Source organism: Rana temporaria, chromosome 7 (genome assembly GCF_905171775.1).
Source record: "Rana temporaria chromosome 7, aRanTem1.1, whole genome shotgun sequence".
NCBI classification, from domain to species: domain Eukaryota; kingdom Metazoa; phylum Chordata; class Amphibia; order Anura; family Ranidae; genus Rana; species Rana temporaria.
The window spans coordinates 1,546,709-1,569,949 of NC_053495.1; the positions used below are offsets into that span (position 1 = coordinate 1,546,709).

Sequence of the window (23,241 nt, forward strand, 5' to 3'; positions counted from 1 at the left end):
CAGGATTTATTTATTTTTTTACACATTGTGATTGCTTATACCAGCGAGTTTCATTGCTGAATGAAACGGATTCACTCAGTGTGTATTGTGGTGATTGGCCACAACTAATGGGCTGTGATTGGCCCTGTCTGTACTATGTGATTTCTGCGACCAATCACAGAGCTCAACACCATGGATTGCATGAATAAAAGCCACCCATTGTGTAATATTGTGTTTGTTCTCTGTGATTGGCCCTGTCTGTACCATGTGATCTGTATGACCAATCACAGAGAACAACACAATATTACACAATGAATTGCATGAATCAAAGCCATCCATTATGTAAAATTCTGATGTGATCTGCTGCGATTGGCCCTGTCTGTACCATGTGATCACTGTGACCAATCGCAGCAGATCACATGAGAATTGTACACAATGGGTGGCTTTGATTCATGCTATCCACTATGTAATATTGTGTTGATCTCTGTGATTGGTCACACTGATCACATGGTACAGACAGGGCCAATCACCGAAAACACACAATCTTACACAATGGATTGCATGAATGAAAGGCACCCATTGTGTAATATTGTGGTGTTCTCTGTGATTGGCCCTGTCTGTACCATGTGATCAGTGTGACCAATCACAGAGATCAGCACAATATTACACAATGGATAGCATGAATCAAAGTCATCCATTGTGTACAATTCTCATGTGATCTGCTGCGATTGGTCACAGTGATCACATGGTACAGACAGGGCCAATCGCAGCAGATCACATGAGAATTGTACACAATGGGTGGCTTTGATTCATGCTATCCACTGTGTAATATTGTGTTGAGCTCTGTGATTGGTCACACTGATCACATGGTACAGACAGGGCCAATCACCGAAAACACACAATCTTACACAATGGATTGCATGAATGAAAGGCACCCATTGTGTATAATTGTCGTGTGATCTGCTGTGATTGGTCACAGCGATCACGTGGTACAGAGTCATTCGCTGTGTCCGGTGATTACTGCGGGTGACAGATCGCGGCCCATGCGAGGTGTGTTCCCGGGGGGGACGTCATGTGACTACAGGCCGGACGGGGATTGGTTTAGGAGGAAATAATCGCAGATAGGAGAAGCTCCGGCATGCGCTGCACCACCTCAAAATCAACGAGTTCCCTCCTTTTATGCCTCTCGTAGATTTCTCTTACCGGGTGGCGGCCTGTCTGCCCATCGATGACACCCTGCGTATCCAGCTGCTGCAGATCGGAAACGCCATCCAACGCCTGCGCTGTGAGCTGGACATCATGAGCAAAGTGGGTCCCTTTCTACCCCTCTATGCCCCGCCCCTAGAGGGCGCCGCCAGTGACCCTGTCTCTCTCTTGTTGCAGTGCACGTCCCTCTGCTGTAAGCGTTGTCACGACACGGAGATCACAACCAAGAACGAGATCTTCAGGTGAGGAGCAGAGAGAGCGCCCCCTACAGGCCAGGTTATGAATTTATGTGTCAGATGCAGGTTTTCCAGGCTGAGGAAGTGATGAATGATAATAGTGACATTTCTTACGGGTCTCCCCTCACAGTATCAGTCAGTTACAGTATCTGACAAAACTAAGTACACCCCTTGTATCTTTTCATGTGACCACACTGGAGAAATGACACTTTGGCCCAGATTCTCAAAGGCGTTACGACGGCGCAACACCATTTGCGCCGTCGTAAGTCCTAATCTGGCCCCGGGTATCTATGCGCCTAGCGGCGGAAAAAATAAATACATTTAAGATCTGACAGCGTAAGAGCCTTACGCCTGTCAGATCTTAAATGCATTTTTTTTTTCCGCCGCTAGGTGTCGCCGACGTCGTTTTCCCCGTCGCTTATGTAAATTAGCAAATTACGACGATTCCCGAACGTACGCGCATTCGACGCAGAGAATTTACGACGTTTCCGTAGCCTTTGCGACGCGTAACGTTGCCCCTGGGGTCTATGATAGCGCAGCCAATGTTAAGTATGGCCGTCGTTCCCGCGTCGAAATTTAAAAAATCGACGTCGTTTGCGTAAAACGTCCGTGAATGGCGCTGGACGTCTAAGCAAATGACGTCGGTGCGACGTCATTTAGCGCAATGCACGTCGGGTAATTTACCCGACGGCGCATGCGCAGTACGCTCGGCGCGGGAACGCGCCTAATTTAAATGGTGCCCGCCCCATTTGAATTGGGCGGGCTTGCGCCGAGCGCTTTTACGATACACCGCCGCAAGTTTACAGGTAAGTGTTCTGAGAATCAGGCACTAACGCTGTAAAACTGCGGCGGTGTAACGTAAATCACATGCGTTACGCTGCCCAGGAGCAACGTAAATGTATGAGAATCCGGGCCTTTGTATCTACAATGTTGTGTAGTGAGTGTACAGCTTGTGTAACAAATCACTCAACACACAGCCATTAACCACTTAAGGACCCCTTCACGCCGATATACGTTGGCAGAATGGCACGGCTGGGCAGATCGACGTACCGGCACGCCATGTACATCTACCCAGCCGTGGGGCGCGTGCCCGCGACCCGGTCCGAAGCTCTGGGACCGCGAGACCTGCGGACACGATCGCCGCTGGAGTCCCGCGATCGCTTCCCGGAGCTGAAGAACGGGGAGAGCCGTATGTAAACACACCTTCCCTGTGCTTCACTGTGGCGGCGTCATCGATCGTGTGTTCCCTTTTATTGGGGGACACAATCGATGACGTCACTCCTACAGCCACACCCCCCTACAGTTGTAAACTCACACTAGGTGAAGCATAACTCCCAAACTGCAACTGTCATTTTCACAGTAATCGGTGCATTTTTAATGATTTTTTCGCTGTGAAAATGACAGTGGGCCAGATTCAAGAAGCAATTGCGCCCGAGTAACCATAGGTTACACGGCGCAATTGCTTACTTGCTCTGGCGTAGCGAATGCTCCTGATTCAGGAACATCGCTACGCCGACTGCAACCTAAAATCTGCGCGGCATAAGGCTCTTATGCCACGCAGATTTTAGGCTGCATTCTAGCGAAAACCGCTAGGGGGCGCTCCCATTGTGATCTGTGTATAGTATGGAAATTGCATACTAACACCGATTCACAAACTTGCGCTGGCCCTGCGTACGCAAATTACGTAATTTGCATACGTCGGGTTTCGCGCAACGTTACACATCCTAATAGCAGGCGTCGTGACGTTCAAATTTTACGCCGTTTGCGTAAGTGGATCGTGAATGGCGCTGGACGCCATTCACGTTCACTTTGAAGCAAATGACGTCCTTGCGACGTCATTTGCCGCAATGCACGTCGGGAAAGTTTCCCGACGGAGCATGCACTCTACACTCGGCGCGGGAGAGTGCCTAATTTAAATGATTCCCGCCCCTGGCGGGATCATTTACATTAGGCGCCCGTACGCCGGGCAAGTTAACACAGCACCCCCACAATTTACGTAGCTTCTGCTCCGTGAATCACGGGCAGCGCAGAAAATTTGCGCGGGCGCAGGGCAAAAACGCTGCCCTGTGCCTGCGTAAGAAAGGCGCAGATTCTTACTGAATCTGGGCCAATGGTCCCAAAAATGTGTCAAAATTGTGCGAAGTGTCCGCCATAATGTCGCAGTCACGAAAAAAATTGCTGATCGCCGCCAATAGTAGTAAAAAAAAAAAAAATGCAATAAAACTTTCCCCTATTTTGTAAAGGCTGTAAATTTTGCGCAAACCAATCGATAAACGCTTATTGCGATTTTTTTTTTTTTTTTTTTTTCATTTTTTTTACCAAAAATAAGTAGAAGAATACGTATCGGCCTAAACTGAGGGGAAAAAAATGTTTTTTTTATATTTATTTGGGGGATATTTATTATAGCAAAAAGTAAAAAATATTGCATTTTTTTTTTCAAAATTGTCGCTATATTTTTGTTTATAACGCAAACAATAAAAACCGCAGAGGTGATCAAATACCACCAAAAGAAAGCTCTATTTGTGGGGAAAAAAGGACACCAATTTTGTTTGGGAGCCACGTCGCACGACCGCGCAATTGTCAGTTAAAGCGACGCAGTGCCGAATCGCAAAACCTGGCCAGGTCCTTTAGCTGCATAATGGTCCGGGTCTTAAGTGGTTAATGTCTAAATGCCCAAGAGGGTTAAGGCCGTGCTGGAAAATAATGGCGGCCACAAAAAATATTGACACTTTGGGCCCAATTCGGACATTTTCACTTAGGGGTGTACTCACTTTTGTTGCCAGCGGTTTAGACATTAAAGGCTGGGGGGGGGGGGGTATGAACTCCATCTCTTCCTTTAGTAAAAGCCCCTCCCCCACAGTACACACAAACACCGGCCTAGGCACACGTTTAACCCTTTGATCGCCCCCTAGATCTTTAACCCCTTCCCAGCCGGTGTCATTAGTACAGTGACAGTGCATATTTTTATTACTGATCACTGTATTGGTGTCACTCTTTCCCACAAAGTGTCAGTTAATGTCAGACTGCCCGCCGCAATGTCGCAGTCCCGCTAGAAGTCGCTGGCCATTGCTAGTTTGAAAAATAAATACAAATTCCAGTACACATCCCATAGTTTTGTTATAACCTTCCCTTAAACCGATCAATCTGCACTGATTGGCATTTTTGGAGGTCCTTGAACATTGTGTGTGTCCATCAGCGGTGCTGATTGCGTTTCCTGTAAGTTGTACCTTTTTATTATTCCCGCTCTCCTGTGTTGCAGCCTGTCGCTGTGCGGCCCGATGGCGGCCTACGTGAATCCTCACGGCTACGTTCATGAAACGCTGACCGTCTACAAAGCCCTGAACCTGAGCCTGGTGGGGCGAGCGTCTACAGAGAACAGCTGGTTCCCGGGGTGAGTCCTCCCCCAATCGGGGGCTGTCCTACATCATGGGGGTATGACCCCTCCCCCTCCTCCTCCAATCAGGGGCTGTCCTACATCATGGGGGTTGGACCCCACCCCCCCTCCCCCAATCAGGGGCTGTCCTACATCATGGGGGTTGGACCCCACCCCCCTCCTCCAATAAGGGGCTGTCCTACATCATGGGGGTTGGACCCCACCCCCCTCCTCCAATCAGGGGCTGTCCTACATCATGGGGTTATGACTCCTCCCCCAATCAGGGGTTGTCCTACATCATGAGGTTATGACCCCTCCCCCTCCTCCTATCAGGGGCTGTCCTACATCATGGGGGTTGGACCCCACCCCCCTCCTCCAATCAGGGGCTGTCCTACATCATGGGGGTATAACCCCTCCCCCCTCCCCCAATCGGGGGCTGTCCTACATCATGGGGGTTGGACCCCACCCCCCTCCTCCAATCAGGGGCTGTCCTACATCATGGGGGTATGACCCCTCCCCCTCCTCCAATCAGGGGCTGTCCTACATCATGGGGGTAAGACCCCTCCCCCAATCAGGGGCTGTCCTACATCATGGGGGTATAACCCCTCCCCCCTCCTCCAATCAGGGGCTGTCCTACATCATGGGGGTATAACCCCTCCCCCCTCCTCCAATCAGGGGCTGTCCTACATCATGGGGGTAGGACCCCTCTCCCCTCCTCCAATCAGGGGCTGTCCTACATCATGGGGGTATAACCCCTCCCCCCTCCTCCAATCAGGGGCTGTCCTACATCATGGGGGTATAACCCCTCCCCCCTCCTCCAATCAGGGGCTGTCCTACATCATGGGGGTATAACCCCTCCCCCCTCCTCCAATCAGGGGCTGTCCTACATCATGGGGGTAGGACCCCTCTCCCCTCCTCCAATCAGGGGCTGTCCTACATCATGGGGGTAGGACCCCTCTCCCCTCCTCCAATCAGGGGCTGCCCTACATCATGGGGGTAGGACCCCTCTCCCCTCCTCCAATCAGGGGCTGTCCTACATCATGGGGGTATAACCCCTCCCCCCTCCTCCAATCAGGGGCTGTCCTACATCATGGGGGTAGGACCCCTCTCCCCTCCTCCAATCAGGGGCTGCCCTACATCATGGGGGTAGGACCCCTCTCCCCTCCTCCAATCAGGGGCTGTCCTACATCATGGGGGTATAACCCCTCCCCCCTCCTCCAATCAGGGGCTGCCCTACATCATGGGGGTAGGACCCCTCTCCCCTCCTCCAATCAGGGGCTGTCCTACATCATGGGGGTATAACCCCTCCCCCCTCCTCCAATCAGGGGCTGCCCTACATCATGGGGGTAGGACCCTACCCCCCCCCCCCCCAGCATGACACCCCCTCTGCATTATTTTCTGGGAGTGTTGGGGTTCCCATAGAAGAGGAATGGGGGAGGGGGGGGATGTCACACCTTCCAATAATCTGATTGCAGAGGGGGCGGAGTCACCTGAGCCGATGCAGTGTACAGATAAGCGCATGTGAAACAATCGTGAGAAAACAGAAGTGCTCGCTATTTGGACAGAATCTCAGATGTTTTCAGCGGCAGGAAACCGAGATCCTTATCTCCCCTGTTTTACATGAAAGGTCATTGACACCGATCACAGCGATCCGAGAGTCACGAGATCCGATCACAGCGATCCGAGAGTCACGAGATCCAATCACAGCGATCCGAGAGTCACGAGATCCGATCACAGCGATCCGAGAGTCATGGGATCCGATCACAGCGATCCGAGATTCATGAGATCCGATCACAGCGATCCGAGATTCATGAGATCCGATCACAGCGATCCGAGAGTCATGAGATCCGATCACAGCGATCCGAGATTCATGAGATCCGATCACAGCGATCCGAGATTCATGAGATCCGATCACAGCGATCCGAGATTCATGAGATCACAGCGATCCGAGATTCATGAGATCCGATCACAGCGATCCGAGATTCATGAGATCCCATCACAGCGATCCGAGATTCATGAGATCCGATCACAGCGATCCGAGAGTCATGAGATCCGATCACAGCGATCCGAGATTCATGAGATCCGATCACAGCGATCCGAGAGTCATGAGATCCGATCACAGCGATCCGAGACTCATGAGATCCGATCACATCGATCCGAGATTCATGAGGTCCGATCACAGCGATCCGAGATTCATGAGATCCGATCACAGCGATCCGAGAGTCACGAGATCCGATCACAGCGATCCGAGAGTCACGAGATCCAATCACAGCGATCCGAGAGTCACGAGATCCGATCACAGCGATCCGAGAGTCATGGGATCCGATCACAGCGATCCGAGATTCATGAGATCCGATCACAGCGATCCGAGATTCATGAGATCCGATCACAGCGATCCGAGAGTCATGAGATCCGATCACAGCGATCCGAGATTCATGAGATCCGATCACAGCGATCCGAGATTCATGAGATCCGATCACAGCGATCCGAGATTCATGAGATCACAGCGATCCGAGATTCATGAGATCCGATCACAGCGATCCGAGATTCATGAGATCCCATCACAGCGATCCGAGATTCATGAGATCCCATCACAGCGATCCGAGATTCATGAGATCCGATCACAGCGATCCGAGATTCATGAGATCCGATCACAGCGATCCGAGAGTCACGAGATCCGATCACAGCGATCCGAGACTCATGAGATCCGATCACATCGATCCGAGATTCATGAGGTCCGATCACAGCGATCCGAGATTCATGAGATCCGATCACAGCGATCCGAGAGTCACGAGATCCGATCACAGCGATCCGAGAGTCACGAGATCCAATCACAGCGATCCGAGAGTCACGAGATCCGATCACAGCGATCCGAGAGTCATGGGATCCGATCACAGCGATCCGAGATTCATGAGATCCGATCACAGCGATCCGAGATTCATGAGATCCGATCACAGCGATCCGAGAGTCATGAGATCCGATCACAGCGATCCGAGATTCATGAGATCCGATCACAGCGATCCGAGATTCATGAGATCCGATCACAGCGATCCGAGATTCATGAGATCACAGCGATCCGAGATTCATGAGATCCGATCACAGCGATCCGAGATTCATGAGATCCCATCACAGCGATCCGAGATTCATGAGATCCCATCACAGCGATCCGAGATTCATGAGATCCGATCACAGCGATCCGAGATTCATGAGATCCGATCACAGCGATCCGAGAGTCATGAGATCCGATCACAGCGATCCGAGACTCATGAGATCCGATCACATCGATCCGAGATTCATGAGGTCCGATCACAGCGATCCGAGATTCATGAGATCCGATCACAGCGATCCGAGAGTCATGAGATCCGATCACAGCGATCCGAGATTCATGAGATCCGATCACAGCGATCCGAGATTCATGAGATCCGATCACAGCGATCCGAGAGTCACGAGATCCGATCACAGCGATCCGAGAGTCACGAGATCCAATCACAGCGATCCGAGAGTCACGAGATCCGATCACAGCGATCCGAGAGTCATGGGATCCGATCACAGCGATCCGAGATTCATGAGATCCGATCACAGCGATCCGAGATTCATGAGATCCGATCACAGCGATCCGAGAGTCATGAGATCCGATCACAGCGATCCGAGATTCATGAGATCCGATCACAGCGATCCGAGATTCATGAGATCCGATCACAGCGATCCGAGAGTCACGAGATCCGATCACAGCGATCCGAGAGTCATGGGATCCGATCACAGCGATCCGAGATTCATGAGATCCGATCACAGCGATCCGAGATTCATGAGATCCGATCACAGCGATCCGAGAGTCATGAGATCCGATCACAGCGATCCGAGATTCATGAGATCCGATCACAGCGATCCGAGATTCATGAGATCCGATCACAGCGATCCGAGATTCATGAGATCACAGCGATCCGAGATTCATGAGATCCGATCACAGCGATCCGAGATTCATGAGATCCCATCACAGCGATCCGAGATTCATGAGATCCGATCACAGCGATCCGAGATTCATGAGATCCGATCACAGCGATCCGAGATTCATGAGATCCGATCACAGCGATCCGAGAGTCATGAGATCCGATCACAGCGATCCGAGACTCATGAGATCCGATCACATCGATCCGAGATTCATGAGGTCCGATCACAGCGATCCGAGATTCATGAGATCCGATCACAGCGATCCGAGAGTCACGAGATCCGATCACAGCGATCCGAGAGTCACGAGATCCAATCACAGCGATCCGAGAGTCACGAGATCCGATCACAGCGATCCGAGAGTCATGGGATCCGATCACAGCGATCCGAGATTCATGAGATCCGATCACAGCGATCCGAGATTCATGAGATCCGATCACAGCGATCCGAGAGTCATGAGATCCGATCACAGCGATCCGAGATTCATGAGATCCGATCACAGCGATCCGAGATTCATGAGATCCGATCACAGCGATCCGAGATTCATGAGATCACAGCGATCCGAGATTCATGAGATCCGATCACAGCGATCCGAGATTCATGAGATCCCATCACAGCGATCCGAGATTCATGAGATCCGATCACAGCGATCCGAGATTCATGAGATCCGATCACAGCGATCCGAGATTCATGAGATCCGATCACAGCGATCCGAGATTCATGAGATCCGATCACAGCGATCCGAGACTCATGAGATCCGATCACATCGATCCGAGATTCATGAGGTCCGATCACAGCGATCCGAGATTCATGAGATCCGATCACAGCGATCCGAGAGTCATGAGATCCGATCACAGCGATCCGAGATTCATGAGATCCGATCACAGCGATCCGAGATTCATGAGATCCGATCACAGCGATCCGAGAGTCATGAGATCCGATCACAGCGATCCGAGATTCATGAGATCCGATCACAGCGATCCGAGAGTCATGAGATCCGATCACAGCGATCCGAGAGTCATGAGATACGATCCGAGATTCATGAGATCCGATCACAGCGATCCGAGATTCATGAGATCCGATCACAGCGATCCGAGATTCATGAGATCCGATCACAGCGATCCGAGATTCATGAGATCCGATCACAGCGATCCGAGAGTCATGAGATCCGATCACAGCGATCCGAGATTCATGAGATCCGATCACAGCGATCCGAGATTCATGAGATCCGATCACAGCGATCCGAGATTCATGAGATCCGATCACAGCGATCCGAGAGTCATGAGATCCGATCACAGCGATCCGAGAGTCATGAGATCCGATCACAGCGATCCGAGAGTCATGAGATCCGATCACAGCGATCCGAGATTCATGAGATCCGATCACATCGATCCGAGATTCAGGAGGTCCGATCACAGCGATCCGAGATTCATGAGATCCGATCACAGCGATCCGAGATTCATGAGATCCGATCACATCGATCCGAGATTCATGAGGTCCGATCACAGCGATCCGAGATTCTCATGAATCTCGGATCGCTGTGATCGGACCTCATGAATCTCGGATCGATGTGATCGGATCTCATGAATCTCGGATCGCTGTGATCGGATCTCATGAATCTCGGATCGCTGTGATCGGACCTCCTGAATCTCGGATCGATGTGATCGGATCTCATGAATCTCGGATCGCTGTGATCGGATCTCATGACTCTCGGATCCCTGTGACCGGATCTCATGACTCTCGGATCGCTGTGATCGGATCTCATGACTCTCGGATCGCTGTGATCGGATCTCATGAATCTCGGATCGCTGTGATCGGATCTCATGAATCTCGGATCGCTGTGATCGGATCTCATGAATCTCGGATCGCTGTGATCGGATCTCATGACTCTCGGATCGCTGTGATCGGATCTCATGAATCTCATGATCCGATCACAGCGATCCGAGATTCATGAGGTCCGATCACAGCGATCCGAGATTCATGAGATCCGATCACAGCGATCCGAGATTCATGAGATCCGATCACAGCGATCCGAGAGTCATGAGATCCGATCACAGCGATCCGAGATTCATGAGATCCGATCACAGCGATCCGAGAGTCATGAGATCCGATCACAGCGATCCGAGATTCATGAGATCCGATCACAGCGATCCGAGATTCATGAGATCCGATCACAGCGATCCGAGATTCATGAGATCCGATCACAGCGATCCGAGAGTCATGAGATCCGATCACAGCGATCCGAGAGTCATGAGATCCGGTCACAGCGATCCGAGATTCATGAGATCCGATCACAGCGATCCGAGATTCATGAGATCCGATCACATCGATCCGAGATTCATGAGGTCCGATCACAGCGATCCGAGATTCATGAGATCCGATCACAGCGATCCGAGATTCATGAGATCCGATCACATCGATCCGAGATTCATGAGGTCCGATCACAGCGATCCGAGATTCATGAGGTCCGATCACAGCGATCCGAGATTCATGAGATCCGATCACAGCGATCCGAGATTCATGAGATCCGATCACAGCGATCCGAGAGTCATGAGATCCGATCACAGCGATCCGAGATTCATGAGATCCGATCACATCGATCCGAGATTCATGAGGTCCGATCACAGCGATCCGAGATTCATGAGATCCGATCACAGCGATCCGAGAGTCATGAGATCCGATCACAGCCATCCAAGATTCATGAGATCCGATCACAGCCATCCAAGATTCATGAGATCCGATCACAGCCATCCGAGATTCATGAGATCCGATCACAGCGATCCGAGATCCGATCACAGCGATCCGAGATCCATGAGATCCGATCACAGCGATCCGAGAGTCACGAGATCCAATCACAGCGATCCGAGATCCGATCACAGCGATCCGAGATCCATGAGATCCGATCACAGCGATCCGAGAGTCACGAGATCCGATCACAGCGATCCGAGAGTCATGAGATCCGATCACAGCGATCCGAGATTCATGAGATCCGATCACAGCGATCCGAGAGTCATGAGATCCGATCACAGCGATCCGAGATTCATGAGATCCGATCACAGCGATCCGAGATTCATGAGATCCGATCACAGCGATCCGAGAGTCATGAGATCCGATCACAGCGATCCGAGATTCATGAGATCCGATCACAGCGATCCGAGATTCATGAGATCCGGTCACAGCGATCCGAGAGTCATGAGATCCGATCACAGCGATCCGAGATTCATGAGATCCGATCACATCGATCCGAGATTCATGAGGTCCGATCACAGCGATCCGAGATTCATGAGATCCGATCACAGCGATCCGAGATTCATGAGATCCGATCACATCGATCCGAGATTCATGAGGTCCGATCACAGCGATCCGAGATTCATGAGGTCCGATCACAGCGATCCGAGAGTCATGAGGTCCGATCACAGCGATCCGAGAGTCATGAGATCCGATCACAGCGATCCGAGATTCATGAGATCCGATCACAGCGATCCGAGATTCATGAGATCCGATCACATCGATCCGAGATTCATGAGGTCCGATCACATCGATCCGAGATTCATGAGGTCCGATCACAGCGATCCGAGATTCATGAGGTCCGATCACAGCGATCCGAGAGTCATGAGATCCGATCACAGCGATCCGAGATTCATGAGATCCGATCACAGCGATCCGAGATTCGATCACAGCGATCCGAGAGTCATGAGATCCGATCACAGCGATCCGAGATTCATGAGATCCGATCACATCGATCCGAGATTCATGAGGTCCGATCACAGCGATCCGAGATTCATGAGATCCGATCACAGCGATCCGAGAGTCATGAGATCCGATCACAGCCATCCAAGATTCATGAGATCCGATCACAGCCATCCGAGATTCATGAGATCCGATCACAGCGATCCGAGATCCGATCACAGCGATCCGAGATCCATGAGATCCGATCACAGCGATCCGAGAGTCACGAGATCCAATCACAGCGATCCGAGATCCGATCACAGCGATCCGAGATCCATGAGATCCGATCACAGCGATCCGAGAGTCACGAGATCCGATCACAGCGATCCGAGAGTCATGAGATCCGATCACAGCGATCCGAGAGTCATGAGATCCGATCACAGCGATCCGAGATTCATGAGATCCGATCACAGCGATCCGAGATTCATGAGATCCGATCACAGCGATCCGAGAGTCATGAGATCCGATCACAGCGATCCGAGATTCATGAGATCCGATCACAGCGATCCGAGAGTCATGAGATCCGATCACAGCGATCCGAGATTCATGAGATCCGATCACAGCGATCCGAGAGTCATGAGATCCGATCACAGCGATCCGAGAGTCATGAGATACGATCCGAGATTCATGAGATCCGATCGCAGCGATCCGAGATTCATGAGATCCGATCGTGTCCCGGGATCAGTCCTTTGTGTGATCGACTAGAGCAGGGGGAGCCAATCTCAGCCCCTCCAGTTGTGGTGGAACTACAAATCCCATCATCCCTCTGCCTAGGAGTCATGACTGTGATTGCCGGGGTCTTGCAATGTCTCCTGGGACTTGTAGTTTCACCACAGCAACAGCTGGAGGGCCGAGGTCTCCTCCCCCTGACCTAGAGAGTGCCGGGATTCTCAGTGATGTCACCGCTCTCTAGTGATTGGATAGGCTGCATTCTCAGTGATGTCACCGCTCTCTAGTGATTGGATAGGCTGCATTCTCAGTGATGTCACCGCTCTCTAGTGAATGGATAGGCTGCACTCTCAGTGATGTCACCGCTCTCTAGTGATTGGATAGGCTGCATTCTCAGTGATGTCACCGCTCTCTAGTGATTGGATAGGCTGCATTCTCAGTGATGTCACCGCTCTCTAGTGATTGGATAGGCTGCACTCTCAGTGATGTCACCGCTCTCTAGTGATTGGATAGGCTGCATTCTCAGTGATGTCACCGCTCTCTAGTGATTGGATAGGCTGCATTCTCTGTGATGTCATCGCTCTCTAGTGATTGGATAGGCTGCACTCTCAGTGATGTCACCGCTCTCTAGTGATTGGATAGGCTGCATTCTCAGTGATGTCACCGCTCTCTACTGATTGGATAGGCTGCACTCTCAGTGATGTCACCGCTCTCTAGTGATTGGATAGGCTGCATTCTCAGGATAGGTTTGTCTTGCTCATAAAATAAAGTTTCTTGTATATTTCAGGTACGCTTGGACGATCGCTCAGTGCCGGGTGTGCCAGAGTCACATGGGCTGGAAGTTCACGGCGGTCCGGAAGGATCTCTCCCCGCAGAGGTTTTGGGGACTGACGCGTTCCGCTCTGCAGCCACGAATCCCAGTGCCAGAAGACGAGGAGTCCGGACAGGACCAGTCCCCGATCCTCTGTCTGTGAATCCAGGAACATTTCCACATCCCCCGCTTTGTCTTCTCCTGGCTCCGCCCCCTGAATACTCTGCAGGGGGGAAATCACCGACACGGCCCATCCCCCGCATGTTACACCAAATCTGAGGAAGTCCTGTCCTTCCGGAAGTCTCTAAGGATGGAAGACGTTCCCAGCCATCAATCCAGATGGACATGAAGGAAAGCCCCGTGTGCTTCTACATTCCCCCCCCCCTTATAGCCGCTTCCATCGCACACTTCTCTCACTGTTCTGGTGCCTCCGCTGTACACACCTCCCCTCCCGGGATGTCCCACCCAGAGGACATCTTACCCCCCCCCCCCCTCGTATGCCTCAACCTCCCCAATCCGTCGCAGAAAAATCCTTTTAGTTTTCTCTTTGGCTTTGTGTACATTTGTGTTCCGGGTTCCCCGACCTCCTCGTAGATCTAGAACCCGGGAACGTGTCCGGCCTGCACCACCTCAGAAGGTATGTCAGGGATAGAAAGCCGGCCGCACTCCAGCAAAGTTCAAATGCCGGCAACTTTATTAATTTAGACAGAAAAAGCAGAGCCCTCACCTCAGACCTCCTGCTTAACGCGTTTCACTTACAAAGGTGGGATTAACCATAGAGGTCCTTTGTATGGCACTGCAAACTCTCCCAGCTGGACCTTCTTCACACACGTGCCGAAGAAAAGGCCGTTCTGAAGGAGAGGCCCGTCTTATAGGCTTCCTGACTATAGACAGTCTCCCCATAAGGATGATTCTCCATGCGTGTGCAATACGAGGGATGGACTGGCTGGTGGTTTGCAGAAGTGGCTTTGGCCCATGGCCCTGGGGAAACTGGGACCATAGCCCTGAACCTGAGGTCCTCCAACAGTTAGCAAAAAATTTACCAAAAAATTAAACTGTTGGAGGACCTCAGGTTCAAGGCTATGGTCCAAGTTTCCCTAGGGCCATGGTCCAAGTTTCCCTAGGGCCATGGTCCCAGTTTCCCCTAGGGCCATGGTCCCAGTTTCCCCTAGGGCCATGGTCCAAGTTTCCCCTAGGGCCATGGACCAAGTTTCCCCTAGGGCCATGGACCAAGTTTCCCCTAGGGCCATGGACCAAGTTTCCCTAGGGCCATGGTCCCAGTTTCCCCTAGGGCCATGGTCCCAGTTTCTCCTAGGGCCATGGTCCCAGTTTCCCCTAGGGCCATGGACCAAGTTTCCCCTAGGGCCATGGACCAAGTTTCCCCTAGGGCCATGGTCCCAGTTTCCCCTAGGGCCATGGTCCCAGTTTCCCCTAGGGCCATGGTCCCAGTTTCCCCTAGGGCCATGGTCCCAGTTTCCCCTAGGGCCATGGTCCCAGTTTCCCCTAGGGCCATGGACCCAGTTTCCCCTAGGGCCATGGACCAAGTTTCCCCTAGGGCCATGGACCAAGTTTCCCCTAGGGCCATGGACCAAGTTTCCCCTAGGGCCATGGACCAAGTTTCCCCTAGGGCCATGGACCAAGTTTCCCCTAGGGCCATGGTCCAAGTTTCCCCTAGGGCCATGGACCAAGTTTCCCCCAGGGCCATGGTCCAAGTTTCCCCCAGGGCCATGGTCCAAGTTTCCCCCAGGGCCATGGACCAAGTTTCCCCCAGGGCCATGGACCAAGTTTCCCCCAGGGCCATGGACCAAGTTTCCCCCAGGGCCATGGACCAAGTTTCCCCCAGGGCCATGGACCAAGTTTCCCCCAGGGCCATGGACCAAGTTTCCCCCAGGGCCATGGACCAAGTTTCCCCCAGGGCCATGGACCAAGTTTCCCCCAGGGCCATGGTCCAAGTTTCCCCCAGGGCCATGGTCCAAGTTTCCCCCAGGGCCATGGTCCAAGTTTCATCCCGGGCCATGGTCCCAGTCCCTTCGGGGCCATGGTCCAAGTTTCATCCAGGGCCATGGTCCCAGTCCCTTCGGGGCCATCGCCCATTTTTTTTTGTTTCTCCAGGGCCATGGTCCAATGCCACTTACCTAAATAGGTAATTTTTTGGTAAAGGTGGACTAACGCTATTTAGGTAAGTTGCATTGGACCATGGCCCTGGAGAAACAAAAAAAAATGGGCGATGGCCCCGAAGGGACTGGGACCATGGCCCTGGATGAAACTTGGACCATGGCCCTAGGGGAAACTTGGACCATGGCCCTGAACCTGAGGTTAGCATTGGTCCACCTTTACCAAAAAGTTACCTATTCAGGTAAGTGGCATTGGACCATGGCCCTGGAGAAACTGGGACCATGGCCCCCGGAGAACTTGACCATGGCCCTGAACCTGAGGTCCTCTAACAGTTAGCGGTAGTCCACCTTTACCAAAAAATTACCTATTCAATTCAGGCAAGTGGCATTGGACCATGGCCCTGGAGAAACTTGGACCATGGCCCTGGATGAGGCCATTGCCCTGGAGAATTGGATTATGGTCATGAACCCGGAGGTCCTCTAATAGCGTTGGTCCACCTTTACCAAGAAAATGACCCATGCAGGTTAGGGGTCTTCTCTAGACCCCCGGTGCCCAAACGTCGGCCCTTAGATATATGATGTGTGGCCCTCGGAGCTCAGCAGTCAGTAGTGGGAACATTGATTAGGGGAATAACACTGATCTCTATTGGACTCCTGTAATATCTTCTCAGTTGGGTATTGACTCCTGCAGAACCCCCCCCCCCTTACCAACAATGTATCCTGTCCCCTCCCCCATGTCCTCACTCTCTGACCCTCATTCTGTAGTCTCCGACTGTCCTCTTTAGCATTACATATATTGAATGTTACGTGTGCACCCCCCCTTCCCCCGGGTGTGCGCCCCCCCCCCCCCCCCCTTATCTTTTTATAGGCAGTGAAACATCAGGGGAGGAGACTCTTTGTATATATGGAACAATAAAGTTGCCAACATTTGAACTATACTGAGTGCAGTCAGCTCCCGCTCCTGATGTATGGGCGCCCCTCCTCCCCCGCCGCGGGTCTGTAAGGGGGACCCAGCCAGGGAAGCGGCGCCCTCTACCTTTTGTGTGCATTTGGTCGGTTGCTACGGGTGACAACTGCACTTTATTTGATGGACTAAAAATAGAATCCTTAAAACTCTTTCCTGTCCCCTCGGGATCCGGAAAGGAAGGCGTGGTCACTGTAGATTTGATTGTCGGTCTGTAAATATTCACATATCAGGCGTTTTCAGTTCTAGGGTTGTGATTGGTCCAGATGTTTTTGGGTTTATGAATTGGCTCGTCTCTCATTGGACGGGACAGATCTGCGTGTTTTACTCCACAATCGAATTCTCAGCCCGATTATCCAATCAGAAGATGAGCGCTGCAAACTTTGTACCTCCTCCCTCCGGCGTCGATCCTCGCACACAGAGCTTACGATCGTTTACAGCAGATCTGCCACTGGGCTGCATATAAGTGCCCCTCCCCCTTACCTGCTGGGTAGGAAGGTGGATAATATACTTACCTTTCCCCCATCTTCCTCCTGCACTGCCTAGACGAGATCAGGAAGAACGATGATTGGCCCAAACTTTGTGAGACGATCCTGTAATGTGCTGCATTGTCTCCTCCCGTGATTTGGGCTCCTCCCATTTCCTGGAAAATTGGTGGTGGGAGGAGGATGACCCTCCTGCACTACTACAGCATTGGAGGAAAGGTGAGTGTAGTCTCTACTCCCCCCACCCAAAGATATGCAACATTATAAGAAGGGGGAGGGGCTACTTGAATAGGCAGATTGGGCTATCAAAAATAGAAGATTGGGAGGATCAAATTGGCCATGAAAACACCCATTCTTGTCCGGACCACCGAAACCATGATATCCGACCACTATAGAGTATGATCAAATAAAGTCTACAAGAGTAGACACCTAGTGGCCAGGTTTAGAACTGCAGAAGGATGCAGAGTTAAAAGCAATCCTGGCTCCTCCCACATGTCCTGACAACGCCTGTGTTTGTAGGTGGGTGAAATGTGTTAACACCTCCCCTCTTTACTTGCACGTTTGGCCACCAATACGATTGATACTTTGTAGGTAGGTGAAACGCATTAAAAAATACATAAACGTATCAAATAAATGTATTGATGGCCAAACATGCAGGTAGAGGGGAGGTTTTTAACGCATTTCACCCACCTCCGAACACGACTTGGTCTGGACAAGGGGGAGGGGACAGAACTCTTTGTCTTTTAATTCCACTTCTATCTGCAATTCTCCACCCGGCCAACTAGTTGTAACAGTGTACGATGGGAGGACAACTAGTGGTCGGGCAGAGAATTGCAGATGGAGGCGGAGCTAAAAGCAGAAGAGTTCTGACCCCTCCCTCTTGTCCAGACCAAGCCTGTTTTTAAAGGCGGGTGAAACACGTTAAACCTCCGCACTTTACCTGTAAGTTTGATTATTAATTTGATTATTTGATAATAATTGTTTGTGGGTTTTTTTATGCGTTTCACCCATCTCCTAACACAAGTGTAGTCTGGACAAGGGAGGGACCAGAACTCTAATGCTTTTAACTCCGCCTCCATCGGCATTTGGCCACTAGTTATCCTCCCCATTGTACACTGTTACAACTAGTGGCCAGGTGGAGAACTGTAGATGGAGGCAGAAGAGTCCTGGCCCCTCCCCCTTGTCCAGACCACACCCCTGTTTGGAGGTGGGTGAAACACATTTAAAAAAAAAGTATTGACAAATAATCGTATTGATGGCCAAACTTGCAGGGGGAGGGGAGTTTTTTTTTTCCACCACCAAAGAAAAAAGGGGGGAGGTTGTGATGTGTTTTACCCTCCTCCAAACATGGGTGTGGTCTGGACAAGGAGGAGGGGACAGGAATCTTCTGCTTTTTAATTCCACCTCCATCTGCAGTTCTCCACCTGGCCACTAGTTGTAACAGTGTACAATGGGAAGGATAACTAGTGGCCAGGTGGAGAACTGTAGATAGGGGCGGAGTTAAGAGTTTGGCCACCTCCCTTGGCCAGACGAAGCCTAACTCCGCCTCCAGCTACAGTTCTCCCCCTGGCCACTAGTTATCCTCCACATAGTACGCTGTTACAACTAGTGGCCAGGTGGAGAACTGTAGATGGATGCAGAAGAGTCCTGGCCCCTCCCCCTTGTCCTGACAACGCCTGTGGAGGTGGACGAAATGCGTCAAAACCTCTCTTTACCTGAAGGTTTGCCCCTCCCTCTTGTCCAGACCACGCCCGTGTTTAAAGGTGGGTGAAACACATTTAAAAAAAAGTATCGACAAATAATCGTATTGATGGCCATACTTGCAGGTAAAGAGGGGAGTTCCCCCCCCCCCAAAGAAAAAGGGGGGGTTGTAATGCTTTCCATCCACGGGCGTGGTCTGGACAAGAGGGAGGGGCCAGGACTCTTCTGCTTTTTAATTCCGCCTCCAGCTGTACTTCTCCCCCTGGCCACTAGTTGTAACAGTGTACGATGGGAAGGATAACTAGTGGCCAGGTGGAGAACTGTAGATAGAGGTGGAGTTAAGAGCTCGGGCCCCTCCCTTGGCCAGACCAAGCCTAACTCCGCCTCCATCTGAAGCTCTCCTCCCCATCGTACACTGTTACAACTAGTGGCCAGGTGGAGAACTGCAGATGGAGGCGGAGTTAGGCTTGGTCTGGCCAAGGGAGGTGCCTGAGCTCTTAACTCCGCCTCTATCTACAGTTCTCCACCTGGCCACTAGTTATCCTCCCCATCGTACACTGTTACAACTAGTGGCCAGGTGGAGAACTGCAGATGTAGGCAGAAGAGTCCTGGCCCCTCCCCCTTGTCCTGACAACGCCTGTGGAGGTGGGCGAAATGCGTCAAAACCTCCCCTCTTTACCTGAAGGTTTGCCCATCCATATAATTATTGGATAAATACTCCATAGAGCTGTGATGTCATGGTCGAGCGCGGTCCGGACTGGAGAGAGGGGGGGGGGTTTACGATCATCTTCGTAATTAATCATCTTCGGGATAACTTCGTAATTAAATTTCCCGATACTTTGTAAGATGATCATTTTGATACATTTGGATGTAAATCGCGTTCGTCCCGTTAAGCCCCTCCTCTGTGCTGGGAGGGTCCTTCGCGGAGGTGGGAGGTTCTCGTTACGGGATTATCTTGTAGGAAGTATGTTCTCTCTCTGTTGATGTAAAAAGTCGATCGGATTCGGCAGCCATTAAACCGGCGATCTGATCAATTAGTAAGAAGCTTCGGCGATCGGCTGCCGCCCGTTATTTGCTCGTCGTCCTCTTCGCCTTATTAAATAATCCTGTACACAGATAAGTCCCACCCCCTTCCCGCTGTATATACACAACACTGAGATCTGATTGGTGGATCCGTTAGAAAGCACGCCCACCTCTAGGCTTGCCCCGCCTCCTCCCCGTAACGCCGTTTGCTGGGTGCTGATATCTTTTTGTTTTTGTATGTTATTTTCTTTTTCTATTGAACCAGAAGTGACTATTGCACTGCAAACCGATCGATGTCTATAGAATATAGAAATAAATATGAAGCCAAAAGCGCTCTACGCTGGAGATCGGCGCGCCGCCGCCTGTCTGATTTATTTGTCTGAATACAGAAAACAGGAAATCATATAAAAAAAAATAGTTTTTATTATCGGGGTTCAGAAATAGAGACACAGACATCGACCTGTAGGTGTGACCCCTCCCCTTTGTTATGACCCTCCGGCCAATTACATTCCTATAAAGTCACATGATATCTGAATGGCCAGTTAGAGGGGGTTCTCCAGGGATGAGAACAAGCTGGGCGGGTCTGAGACCTTATTGGAAATCATCAATGTCAGGACAGAACGATTGAAGGGTAAGAGGTGAAGTTCAACGCGTTTCGTACTCTTACAGCCACATGTGACGTGACTGCCGAAACGCGTTGATCTCTTTTCTGTCATGTGCAATCTAGACTTTGTAGCGTGATCATTCTTCATACAAAGAAATGAAGGGTGTGGCTTCAGGCTCTAGTGCAGGGGTCAGCAACCATGCCGCCCTCCAGCTGTTGCAGAACTACAAGTCCCATCATCCCTCTGGGAGTCATTGGAACTGCCGGCCTTGCAATGCCTCATGGGATATGTAGTTCCACAACAGCTGGAGGGCCCCAGGTTGCCTCCCCCTGCTCTAGTAGGTCCTTATATGCTGGGTGCAGTTCTGTTTACATTTCTGGTACGCATAAATGCCGCCGCTCAGACTTAAGGCCCGCCCACCAAGAGGGCGCATATCTGCGTACCCGCTGGTGTGAAGGGGTTAAAGTGATTGAGAATACTCTTTGTATACTTTACCTGCTCTGTGCAATGAAACCTCCTCTTCTCAGGTCCCCTGCTGGTGCTCCTGGCTCCTCCCCCCTGTATGCGTCTAGTGACACGCCCAGCGGGACTTGGCCCCGCCCCCTCATCACCGGCTTTGATTCACAAATGCCTCAGCAAATCCAGTGAGATCCGGAAGTGATGGGGGGGGGAAGAGAAGAAGGGGTGCACAGAGCTGGGTCCATGGAGGGGTCAGGTGAGCATGTGGGGGGGGGGGGGATGGGTTACAGATGCCCATTTTTTTACCTTAATGCAAGGAATAGGTAAACAATGTTTGGGCTGTACAGCGGAACCTTGGATTACGAGGATAATCCGTTCCAGGAGAATGCTTGTAATCCAAAGCACTTGCATATCAAAGCAATTTTCTCCATAGAAGTCAATGGAAACGAAAATAATTTGTTCTGCATTGACTTCAATGGCATTCAATACCGCATGTGGCCAGAGGTTGAGGGGGGGCACCAGAGAGCAACGGAAAGGCCCAAGGTCTTTCCGAACGGCGCCGCTCGTCTTTTCGAAGTCAGCTGAACTGTCCTCGGACCTTTCCAGCCATTTACGACGCTCTCCTGCGCCCCCCCCCCCCCCACCTCTGGCCGCATGCGGTATTGCATGCCATTGAAGTCAATGCGGGAACAAATTATTTTCGTTTTCATTGACTTCTATGGGGAAACTCGCTTTGATATGCGAGTGCTTTGGATTACGAGCGTTCTCCTGGAAACTGATTATACTCGTAATCCGAGATTCCGCTGTAATTGGAAAAAATCATTAGAACTGGTTTTCGTTATTTCAGATATTTCCGAATTAACGGATTTGTCTAAATTTGCTAAAAATAAAAAATTAATTTTGGAACGAAACGAATTGCACATGTCTAGCTTGAAGCTACGTGATTGGATGGATCAGGTGAGTCACACAAGGACTTCTGTCCACATCCATTTCCCGTTCTTCCCGGAGTTACACTTTAAAGAAGAACGAGTCATGGAAACATAAATGGCGGCTATTCATTGGTCTGCAAACCACAGATCTCCACTTCTCTAATAAATCTCATCTTTACAGCTACAATTATTGTCCCGTCAGCTCCTCCCCTGCATGAAGCCCGATTTACGGGTGTTCCTATTATGGAGCTCTGCTGTGAGGGAGCCGGGTGGTCAGTCCCATGTATGTGTTCCAGACATTCGAGTGAAGAAATGTCATCAGCCCACCAAGGATTCCTCGAAAAGGGTCCAAAGCTCTATTCTCAGGTCACATGATAAATATACAATGTCTCGGAGCCACGCAGGGCCCCTTCACCCCCCCACAGGGTCTGCGATCTCAGGGCCCGCCCCGCCCACAGGGGAGTCCGCGACCTCAGGACCCGTCCCGCCCACAGGGGAGTCTGCGATCTCAGGGCCCGCCCCCCCCACAGGGGAGTCCGCGACCTCAGGACCCATCCCGCCCACAGGGGAGTCTGCGATCTCAGGACCCGCCCAGCCCACAGGGGAGTCTGCGATCTCAGGACCCGCCCCCCCCCACAGGGGAGTCTGCGATCTAAGGGCCCCGCTCCGCGATCTCAGGACCCGCCCCACCCACAGGGGAGTCTGCGATCTCGGCCCGCCCCACCCACAGGGGAGTCTGAGATCTCAGGGCCCGCCCACCCCCCACAGGGGAGTCTGAGATCTCAGGACCCGCCCCCCCCACAGGGAAGTCTGCATTCTCAGGATCCGCCCGCCCACCCCCCCTCCCCACACATGGTAGTCTAATCTCAGGACCCCCCCCACATGGTAGTATGTCATCTCAGAACCCCCCCCCCCCCAACATGGTAGTCTGTCATCTCAGGACCCGCCCCTACAGGGGGAGTTTGCTTTCTCAAGACCCCTCCCACACACATGGTAATCTGATCTCAGGAGCC

The 23,241-nt window shown here is 51.6% G+C and overlaps 1 protein-coding gene across 4 annotated transcripts in view; it reads left to right on the top strand.

The window, feature by feature from the left end:
- The window catches only part of CRBN (cereblon), a 31,031-nt gene extending 16,058 nt beyond the window's left edge, over positions 1-14,973 (top strand). For all 4 annotated transcript variants that reach the window (XM_040358655.1, XM_040358658.1, XM_040358656.1 and 1 more), the window contains exons 8-11: positions 1,172-1,287; positions 1,363-1,427; positions 4,681-4,812; positions 13,925-14,973. In XM_040358655.1, the coding sequence (XP_040214589.1) occupies positions 1,172-1,287; positions 1,363-1,427; positions 4,681-4,812; positions 13,925-14,111 (500 nt within the window). In that variant the 3' untranslated portion in view covers positions 14,112-14,973. The remainder of the gene's footprint in view (positions 1-1,171; positions 1,288-1,362; positions 1,428-4,680; positions 4,813-13,924) is intronic.
- Positions 14,974-23,241: the final 8,268 nt, after the last annotated feature.